This window comes from Oncorhynchus clarkii, chromosome 6, assembly GCF_045791955.1.
Source record: "Oncorhynchus clarkii lewisi isolate Uvic-CL-2024 chromosome 6, UVic_Ocla_1.0, whole genome shotgun sequence".
Lineage (NCBI taxonomy): Eukaryota > Metazoa > Chordata > Actinopteri > Salmoniformes > Salmonidae > Oncorhynchus > Oncorhynchus clarkii.
In genome coordinates, this window is record NC_092152.1 from 38,699,869 (window position 1) to 38,711,273 (window position 11,405).

The window sequence follows — 11,405 nt, forward strand, 5'->3', positions numbered from 1 at the left end:
AGCACAAGCATTTCGCTACACTCGCAATAACATCGTCTAACCATGTGTATGTGACCAATAAAATTGGATTTGATCACGTATGTCTCTATTATGTGTGGGAATACTTGGGAACGATTTCTTAAATTAAAATCACTTAGAGCAGATTTCCTGGTGTTTTTTTACAGTATTTTATGTCCAACAATCAAAACAGTTTTTTGTTGTTGTTTTCTTTGTTCAGAAGACTTGAGGGTCAAATAAAAACAAAAGTGCCCGGTTGGGGAATCCTGCCCTACTGAGTACTCCCCACCCACTTTTACATGGGCACAAACACTCGTTTTTTTCTATTGTTATTTGCATTGGGGGCATTTATTGACTTTGAAACTTTTTTAAACCCCACATTAAATGCAAATGCTACTTAAATATGAACAAATATGAATCATTGTTTATGTTTAGACAATTATTTTTATACATCATGAATAAATACAGGTTAAAAACACTTTTCTACTATTACGAAATTCCGTGACCCGGAAGCACTTTTTATAGTGTTGCTGACGGGATGCTGTTCTCCACCATGAATAAGTCTAATCGGTTTCGGATGGGCAGTTTTAAAATATTTGATTTAATGTTGAATCAGCGAAACATTCATGAATTAACATGTCGGTTTGCTGTTGTTCTTCTTTTAACCTGCCAGTGTCTGGCAGACGATGGATACGAGATGGATGACTTTTTGAAAAGGGAGTACTCTCTTACCAAACCATACCAAGGTAGGCTTCCAAACGCTTTGCTTGCGTTGGTTTCGCAATCAGTAACTATTGTTTTGCTTTCCAGACAATGTTCACAAACATTTACGTTTGTAGTGTACAAAAACACTATTGAGGTATTCAGCAGATAAGTATAGTATTATTGTCTGTACGATATGGGTATTGGCAGGGTAGTGTTAACTCAAGTAGCTAACAGTACAGGGTTGCCCAATCTCGGTCTTGGGGACGCCAAGAAGCGCACGTTTTGTTTATTGCCATGCTAATTAAAATAATCAGCTCATCATTAAGATTTTATTATTTGAATCAGCTATGTAGTGTAAGGGCAAAAAACACAAGTGACACCACGTCATGCAATTGCATTTGATTACACACACAACGGAAGCGGGTAGATTATTGACAGTAAAATAATAAAGTGTAGTTAACATTTTTGGAGCGTTGTGTAATCCAAAGTGGACCACCACATTAAACAACCATTTAGTATTGACATTATTGGTAGATAAGTATTTTACAAATTGGTCCCTAGTCTAAAAGGTCTTGACAAATCTATATTTGTTCTCAAAGGTGAGCAAAGGTAATTTTCACATTGTTGTGATCCAATGGTGAGAACATTGGACAAAGATGTCCCTTTTTTAAATGGCCTATATCAAGTTATACATATTGATTGATTGTGTTTGTGTAGGGTTGGGCTCCTCCAGTTCCTCTTATTGGGACCTGATGGGCAATGCCATGATCACCACTGAGCATGTGCGACTGACCCCTGACTTGCAGAGCAGACAAGGAGCAGTGTGGAGCCGCGTTGTGAGTTCAGCTCTTTCCATCCTGAAGTAAACACCAGCACACTGCTGCTTATCCTTGAACAACCTGAAACCCCTACTGCACTTAATACATCGTAGTCTATCTATAGGCCTAGCAGACATGCCACAACGTATGGCAAACGCATCACCTCATTTGTAGTGACTATACCATCAATTAGGCTTATGCTTCCTGACTACATGTACAACTCTATAGCACATAGCATTTCAATATACTACGACAGCTAACATGCCAAGCCACAACCGTCTTTTCCTCATTCCCCGTACTGTCTGTGTCTGTATGCGCTCCTACTGCAGCCCTGTTTCCTGCGGGACTGGGAGCTGCAGGTGCACTTTAAGATCCACGGCCACGGGAAGAAGAACCTGAATGGAGATGGAATGGCTCTGTGGTATACCAAAGAACGCATGCAGACTGGTACTGAGCTTGCACTGTCTAACACACAAGCCAGGGTTACTTCCCAAAGTGCACCCTATCCCCTATATAGTGCACAACGTTTGTCTACCGCCCATAGGGTACCATTTTGAGGGTACCATTTGGGACACACACCAAGGTTAAAAGTTAGTCTCAAGTGTTGTGGTAATATTACAAGGATCTCAGCATGGTCTTCCTAAAGTGTTGACTGCCAGGGTTTATCACCTGCAGGTCCTGTGTTTGGAAACATGAACCTCTTCACTGGCCTTGGAGTGTTTGTGGACACCTACCCCAATGAAAATAAGAACCATGAGGTATTACACTACATATGCTCACTCATACACACATACTCAGGTGGACACCCCCAAAACGTATTAGTGATGGGGGTTTGTCTATTCCCAAACACTCAATCATGTATAATTGGTTTGGGTGTGCAATGTTGTGTGTTTACGCTGCGCCCTGTGTTTTCTTGCATCCCTCTTGGGCACACAGAAGAAGTACAATCCTTCGACTCAGGTAGCTACAGTAACCTATCAGCCAATCCCAGTCATCCTCTGGCTGAATTGAACAGTGCTTGCTTATTTATTTCTATCCTCAACACTCCACCTATCTCATCATTGTTGACTAACCCACATCATGCATGTCTCATCCCTATTGTGTCACGCAATATGTGATGTACGAATGCATTTAGTCACTGATTGTCTCTCAAATGGCAACATATTTTCTAAATAGGGGTCATTTCAAAAAGCCATGACACCCACCATCTCCAATTGTTCAGAAATAATTTCTGTAGTTAGAAAAAGATACGATTAGCATTCCTGCAACAATTTTTGGTTAAATATAATTAGATCTCTGTGAAATTAAGATAATTGATTTCACCCAAATTTGAGATTTTAATTTTTAATTTAATAGGATTAATATAATATTCAATAGATATGGTACCTAACATTTAATTTGGACAACTTTTTTTTTTCTAACAATGAGTAAGACCAAAGAAATGGTAAAAATCCCCCCATGTACCCCCCCCCCCCCCCCCCCCCCCCCACGACAATCCCACCCCAACAATGAGTATACAGTATCAGTTATTTTTGCGTGATACATAGTATGGAGCTGCAACTGAGCATTGTTTCTTCATACTATGTAAAGTATTCCCAGTGAATTTAGTTTTTTTCTTCCGTTCAAGGAAATTAGTCATTGAATCATCCTGAAATTAACAGGTCCTGGCCACTAGATGGTGCTGTTTATGCTTAATAATATTAGAATCCCTCAATGTTAAAAGGATAGTTTACCCAAATTACAGTCATCTTTTGGCTTCAGCTTTTTATTTTTTATTAATTTACAAATTAATAATTCCACTGACATTATGGGGTGCATACACACAATAACCCATAATGTCAAAGTGGAGTTATGTTTTTAGAAATGTTTACACACATGTTTATACACTTAATTTATGCATGTTGTTTGGGTCGGATTGGCATGGGGGGGTCCATGGATGGCTTTTGACCATTCTCTGGATTCCTCATGTGAGTGATTCCTCACTCAGTGTGAGAAAAAAAGTTTGGTCCAAGTCAGATGTTAGGTACTATATTTATTGAATATTATATGAATCCTATTAATTCAATTGGCCACTTTGGGTGCAATCAATTATCTTAATTTCTCAGAGACCAACTTAATCAACAAAATGTTTCAGGAATGTTAATATTATTTGTTTCTAACTGGAACAATTTCGGAACAATCAGAGATGGTGCTTGTCAATCCGCTTGCTTGTGCTTTTTGAGGTGGAATGACTCATAGTGAACTTATTTTGACCAAAGTAGTAGTAGTGCACTCCATAGTAAATAGGGTACCATTTCAGATGCAACCACTGTGTTTTAAAGGGATAGTTAGCATTGGCTCGCGAAACAACCCCTTAACTTCCTTCATACATAAAAATGGCATCCATGAGTTCATCTGACTCTGGATAAGTAATCTTGCAGTATCCCCCTGGTCACTGATTGACATTATCAGCTGGCTTATCACAACTTCCTCCGTCTCTTCAGAGGGTCTTTCCATACGTTTCTGGGATGGTGGGGAACGGGACTCTGGCTTATGAGCACGATCGTGACGGCCAGTCCACAGAGCTTGGCGGGTGCACAGCCCTGGTGCGCAACATCCCCCATGACACCTTCCTCCTCATCAGATACACCAAAAACCGACTGACGGTGAGAGAAACGCACAAAGCACCATGTTCAATAAAACGTTCACTAACATGACATATTTATTGACCTATGTTTGACCTCCTGACCTACAGATACAGATAGACGTTGACGGTAAACAGGAGTGGCAGGACTGTCTGGACCTTCCAGGGGTACGTCTACCTCGGGGCTACTTCTTTGGAGCCTCCTCTGTTACTGGAGACCTGTCAGGTACTGGGCCTCTATGAACATCTCAGAACAACACTGTTTTTGTGGTTCACCATTTGCATTCTTCTCACTGGTTTTTGAAATCTGTTCATGGCAATCGGATCTGTAATTTCTGAATGGAGAATGGTGGAGAGCCTGTGGTCGAGCGGTAACGCTGGAGACCTGGGTTTCATCCCCAAGTCCACCCTTCCTACTGTGCTTCCACTTTCCTGTCTCCCTCTCTGTTTCCAGCTGTCTGAATAAAGTGTGAAATGTTAAATGTTGGATTGTATTGATTTATGTGTGGCAGATAGCCTAGCGGTTAAGGGTGTTGGGCCAGTAACTGAAAGGTTGCTGGTTCTAATCCCCGAGCCAACTAGGTGAAAAATATGTCGATGTGCCCTTTAGCAAGGCAATTAACCCTAATTGCTCCTGTAAGTCACTCTGGCTAAGAGTGTCTGCTAAATGACTAAAATGTCAAATGTATTTCCTCCTTCCTCTCGTTTCCCAGACAACCATGATCTCATCTCTATGAAGCTGTACCAGCTGACTGTGGAGCGTACTCCGGAGGAAGAGGAGGAGGAAGAGCTCATCCCCAGTGTTGATAACTTTGAGCACTTGAACAAAGGTAAGATGATACAAGCCAACAGTTTCACGTCTTGCACGCATGGTTTGATTTCGTTTCAGAAAAGGTGTGATAATTGGTTTTGTCCGTCCAGTTTCAATTGAACTGTAGCATGAGGTCATTTTTCTTTCTTCATGGTTGTTTGTCTCTCATTACAGTGGAGGTGCAAGAAGAGGGGATGAGTGGAGTCCAGCTCTTCTTCACCATAGTCTTCTCTGTCATTGGTATCTTTGTACTGGGGGTGGTGGCAGTGGTCATGTATGGGCGCTGGAAGGAGAACAGCCGCAAACGCTTCTACTGAGAGGGAGAGCTGGGTAGTCTACGGCTCCGTCCCAAATGGCACCCTATTCTCTTTATAGTGCACTCCTTTTGACTAGGGGTCTAGTCAAAAGGGGTGCTCTCTGTAGGGAATAGGGTGCCATTTGGGATGTCATCTGAGGGATGCTCTATGTGAAGGAGCACGAATGAGGATGTAGATTTTTAAACATACAACGAACATGCTGTCTGCCATACATAGCTTTACTACATAACAATTCCCTTACCTCAATAATACTTCAACTGCGACAAATGAACCGCTCTCGGACCATCTCGGCCCAAATAAATCAAACATGACCTTTTTTTTTTTTTTTTTTTTTTTTTTTTACATTTTTTTTATACTGTGAGGAATCTTTTTTTTGTCTTTTGTTTCACCTTAGTGTTTAACGTAGGAGACCATGACCTGTGAATTGCTGACACTGTCATCAGCAGACTGCACTCACTTATATGCAGTGTGCATGGTGGCTTCCAGCCTTTCTGTCATGTTCTGCTGTTGAGACTTACGAATTGTTTGCACTGACATGAAATGCCCGTGAGAAGACTTATATTGAGCTGCCATAATAACTAAGTAATGAGAGAGAGAATTGTTCTCAACAAAAGTACCTAGCTCGGGCCAGTTTAAGACCAGGGCCTTCAAGATCGTAATGAATCAAATTATATTGCTGGGGGAACTGATCTGAGTTCAGCAGTCCTACTCTGAGATGTTTTCTTGAATATGGGCCCAGGTATCGCAATGTACATGCTAATCCTCTAGTTCTATATTTTGGTTCATGAGCTAGCATTTGGCTCTTGGTTCTGTATTGCTGTTCTGTAACTACCATTTACTTACAGTTGAAGTCGGAAGTTTACATACACTTAGGTTGAAGTCATTAAAACAATTTTTTTAACCACTATAGTTTTGGCAAGTTGGTTAGGTCATGTACTTTGTGCATGACACAAGTCATTTTTCCTACAATTGTTTACAGACAGATTATTTCACTTATAATTCACTGTATCACAATTCCAGTGGGTCAGAAGTTTACATACAGTTGACTGTGCATTTAAACAGCTTGGAAAATTCCAGAAAATGATGTCATGGCTTTAGAAGCTTCTGATAAGCTAATTGACATAATTTGAGTCAATTGGAGGTGTACCTGTGGATGTATTTCAAGGCCTACCTTCAAACTCAGTGCCTCTTTGCTTGACATGGGAAAATCAAAAGCAATTTCCAAATGCCTGAAGGTACCATGTTCATCTGTACAAACAATAGTACAAAGTATAAACACCATGGGACCACGCAGCCGTCATACCGCTCAGGAAGGAGACGCGTTCTGTCTCCTAGAGATAAACGGACTTTGGTGCAAAAAGTACAAATCAATCCCAGAACAACAGCAAAGGACCTTGTGAAGATGCTGCAGGAAACAGGTACATACAGTGCCTTGCGAAAGTATTCGGCCCCCTTGAACTTTGCGACCTTTTGCCACATTTCAGGCTAGAAACATGTGTCGTTTAAAGTTTGCCACAAGCCACCTGGGAGACACACCAAACATGTGGAAGAAGGTGCTCTGGTCAGATGAAACCAAAATGGAACTTTTTGGCAACAATGCAAAACGTTATGTTTGGCGTAAAAGCAACACAGCTCATCACACTGAACACACCATCCCCACTGTCAAACATGGTGGTGGCAGCATCATGGTTTGGGCCTGCTTTTCTTCAGCAGGGACAGGGAAGATGGTTAAAATTGATGGGAAGATGGATGGAGCCAAATACAGGACCATTCTGGAAGAAAACCTGATGGAGTCTGCAAAAGACCTGAGACTGGGACGGAGATTTGTCTTCCAACAAGACAATGATCCAAAACATAAAGCAAAATCTACAATGGAATGGTTCAAAAATAAACATATCCAGGTGTTAGAATGGCCAAGTCAAAGTCCAGACCTGAATCCAATCGAGAATCTGTGGAAAGAACTGAAAACTGCTGTTCACAAATGCTCTCCATCCAACCTCACTGAGCTCGAGCTGTTTTGCAAGGAGGAATGGGAAAGTCTCTCGATGTGCAAAACTGATAGAGACATACCCCAAGCGACTTACAGCTGTAATCGCATCAAAAGGTGGCGCTACAAAGTATTAACTTAAGGGGGCTGAATAATTTTGCACGCCCAATTTTTCCGTTTTTGATTTGTTAAAAAAGTTTGAAATATCCAATAAATGTCGTTCCACTTCATGATTGTGTCCCACTTGTTGTTGATTCTTCACAAAAAAATACAGTTTTATATCTTTATGTTTGAAGCCTGAAATGTGGCAAAAGGTCGCAAAGTTCAAGGGGGCCGAATACTTTCGCAAGGCACTGTAAGTATGTATATCCGAGTCCTATATCGACATAACCTGAAAGGCTGCTCAGCAAGGAAGAAGCCACTGCTCAACAACCGCCATAAAAAGCCAGACTATGATTTTTCAACTGCACATGGAGAAATGTCCTCTGGTCTGATAAAACAAAAAAAGAACTGTTTGGCCATAATGACCGTTTTGTTTGGAGGAAAAGGGGGAGGCATGCAAGCCGAAGCACACCATTGCAACCGTGAAGCACGGGGGTGGCAGCATCATGTTGTGGGGGTACTTGGCTGCAGGATGGACTGGTGCATGTCACAAAATAGATGGCATCACAAGGATGGAAAACGATGTGGCTATATTGAAGCAACATCTCAAGACATCAATCAGGAAGTTAAAGCTTGGTCGCAAATGGGTCTTTCAAATTGACAATGACCCCAAGCATACTTCCAAAGTTATGGCTTAAGGACAACAAAGTCAAGGAATTGGAGTGGCCATCACAAAGCCCTGACCTCAATCCCATAGACAATTTGTTGTCAGAAAAAGCGTGTGCGAGCAAGGAGGCCTACAAACCTGACTCAGTTACATCAGCTGTGTCAGGAGGAATGGGCCAAAATTCACCCAATATATTGCGGGAAGCTTGTGGAAGGCTACCTAAAACGTTTGACCTAATGCTACCAAACACTAATTGAGTGTATGTAAACCCACTGGGAATGTGATGAAAGAAATAAAAGCTGAAATAAATCATTCTCTCTATTAATCTGACATTTCACATTCTTAAAATAAAGTGGTGATCCTAACTGACCTAAGACAGGGACTTTTTACAAGGATTAAATGTCAGGAGTTTTGAAAAACTGAGTTTAAATGTATTTGGCTAAGGTGTATGTAAACTTCCGACTTCAACTGTATCATACTGTACGGGTTATTGGATTGTTTTCTCTGAAACACTCTACCCTCTTTTGTAGGTTGTAAGTTGTTCAACTGTTGTCCACCAGCTATCATCTCAAGCACAGATATCAAAACCGATCATCTCACCTGTGGCATATATAGATATATCTCAAAAATATAAATGCAACTATTTTACTGAGGTACAGTTCATATAAGACCAGTCAATTGAAATATAATCATTAGGCCCAAATCTACGGATTTCACATGACTGCACAGGACCAGCCAATCAGAATGTGTTTTTTCCCCATAAAAGGGCTTTATTGCAGACAGAAATACTCCATTGTTTCATCAACTGTCCGGGTGGCTGGTCTCAAACGATCCTGCAGGTGAAGACGGTGGAGGTCCTGGGCTGGTGTGATTACATGTGGTCTGCGGTTATGAGTCCGATTGGACATACTGTCAAATTCTCTAAAATGACGTTGGAGGCGGCTTCTGGTAGAGAATTGAACATTAAATTCTTTGGTAACAGCTCTGGTGGACATTCATGCGGTCAGCATGCCAAATTCATGCTCCCTCAACTTGAGACATCTGCCATTGTGATGTGTGACAACTGCATATTTTAGAGTGGCCTTTTTATTGTCCTCAGCACAAGGTGCTATGTAATGACGTGCCACATCTGTCAGATGGATGAATTATCTTGGAAAAGGAGAAATGCTCACTAACAGGGATGTAAACAAATTTGTGCACAAAATTTAAGAAGCTTTTTGTGCATATGGAACATTTCTGGGATCTTTTATTTCAGCTCATGAAACAACACTTTACATGTTGCATTTTATATTTTATCCAATTAATAATGTCAACCTATATTTACCTTTATGATTGATCAAATGTCTGTTGCTCACCTGTGAAAGTTTGTTGGTTGTTTTCTATGTTGACAATGTTTTTAAAACATATTATTGTTATGAAAAACTGTACATTGTCCATCCACGGTGTCATTGAGCCTCGTGGCTAAACTTTAATTCCAAAATAAGATAAAGTAGCCTAACGGTTGGTTTGTAATCAGTTACATTACCAATCCTCTCCAGGCACTTATTTTCTGGTGCCTTACCTGGGTCGTATTCATTAATGCAAACCGCAGTAAAACTGTTTTGCAATGGAAACCGCTTAGAGCATTTGGGTTAACATTGCAAAAAGTTTGGCTACGGTATGCACAAATGAATGTCAGTCTCTAAAAGGTTAAAGGTTGTACGTGAGAGTCCAGGGCCGGCCCTGGGCATAAGCGACGTAGGTGGTCGCCGGCTGCTAGGGGGTCCCCCGACCCAATCATTAAAATGGTGTATTTTTATTTTAAGGTCTCAACTTACTGTTGAACGCAATATCGAAATTTGGTTGTGCATCGGTAGTTTTACTCGTGTCATTCAATTAATTAGCCCATGGCAGCAAAAAAAAAATATTGGTCAATTAATCTGTCCAGCTATCTATGTCTGAATTACTGACCGGGAACAAAGGGCAGGGGCCTCATTTAACAACCATGCGTACATTTCTTACTAAATTCTGGCATTTGTGGAAGTCTAGGATTTGCATGTGCAACAAATTTGTTGGGGTTTATCACACTGTCACAGGCAACATACTGTGCACGTTGTTTTTATAAATCAGAGCCATACTATGTTTGTTTGCGTGCTACAACCCCACCTGGAAAATGTCCTCCTGGAACAAGAGTTTCTAAAAGAAAGCACAATGGCAAATTTGATCACATTTCTGTAGAGGCGTGGGCAGAATGTTTTGATATTTTTCGGGAAAAAAAGTCATGCCGCATATAGCAAGTGCCAAACACTGGATATACCCTCCTTTTGCATAAAATAAACATATTAGACATCATGGTGATATGTGATCTGCTTACTAACTGCGTCTGTTTTATCATTAGGCCTGCTTTTGAATGTTTTTATTAGCCTACCATTGTTATAATTCCTGTGCATCAAATACCTCCATTTTCCCCAAGATAGCAATATTTGCTCGCAATACAGTTGATCAACCAGTAGTTGTGTGCGTGGTTTGAGATTTGTGTGAATATAGGCCCACTTTCCTGTCATGTTCAAAATGGATAAATACCCACCTTTGTGGGAAAACTGAAGTATGCAGGTTTGGAGGCTTTTTTGTTGTTGTTGTTGTTGTGTGCACACACCTTGATAAATCAAGCCCCAGGGGCCCTGACCTCCAGGGAGCCCCTAAGTCACTCAAATATCATATTTACATGCCATGTCATGGAAAAATGTGTGGTATTTCAGGAAATTCCTTTTAAAATGTATCTCCGCCTCATGGCAAAATGTATAGAATTGCAAAAAACTAGCTTTAAAACTGCAACGTTTTCTCTACACCCCATGGCAAATCTCCCCTAGGGCCCCCAAAAGGGTAGGGCCGGCCCTGTGTGAAACTCCAGCTGTATTTCTGTCAGTTCATGATGAAGCTCGAATAGATAGGGCCCGATGTGCTGTTTTAACCCAAAATGTTTTCTTTAATGTTGACATCTATAGTTAATTATGTTTGCGACTGTGTGGTATGAGAGTAATTTATCGTGTCATAAAACATCTTGAAGCGACGCAAACTTGACTATTTCAATCTTTATTTTGGTGTAATGAAAATGTGAATGCTGTTTGGCTTCTGTCAAAATGTTAAATTCTTGGAAATCTACAGCTGTAAAATATTATCTTGTTGGTCTATATGAGGAGAATGTGCACTGTAGTACTCTTGTGTCAAATCTTTTTGAATAAAAATGTCTGACATTCTTTCTCATTTGGAAACGTCCTCCTTTACCAAATGTCTATTTACCCCTCTTAGTGTTCTTAGGCTAATGTGACTAGGTAAAGGAGGCATACTCCGGTTATGTATGGATATAATATATATTTTTTTTACGTTGGTAATTAATAC

The 11,405-nt window shown here is 40.7% G+C and overlaps 1 protein-coding gene across 4 annotated transcripts; it reads left to right on the forward strand.

The window, feature by feature from the left end:
• Window positions 1-485: 485 nt before the first annotated feature.
• Window positions 486-11,263, forward strand: LOC139411113 (lectin, mannose-binding 2-like b). Of its 4 annotated transcripts, none has more exons than XM_071156979.1 (10): window positions 486-743; window positions 1,420-1,538; window positions 1,850-1,967; window positions 2,196-2,278; window positions 2,457-2,480; window positions 4,004-4,165; window positions 4,255-4,369; window positions 4,857-4,973; window positions 5,129-6,698; window positions 7,619-11,263. In XM_071156979.1, the coding sequence occupies exons 1-9, from the start codon at window positions 536-538 to the stop codon at window positions 5,269-5,271; spliced, it is 1,089 nt and encodes a 362-aa protein (XP_071013080.1). In that variant the 5' UTR covers window positions 486-535; the 3' UTR covers window positions 5,272-6,698; window positions 7,619-11,263. The 4 variants fall into 4 exon arrangements, with proteins under 4 accessions (XP_071013080.1, XP_071013078.1, XP_071013077.1 ...); XM_071156976.1 differs by having other exon boundaries at window positions 527-743; window positions 5,129-5,777; window positions 8,472-11,263; XM_071156977.1 differs by lacking the exon at window positions 2,457-2,480 and having other exon boundaries at window positions 518-743.
• Window positions 11,264-11,405: the final 142 nt, after the last annotated feature.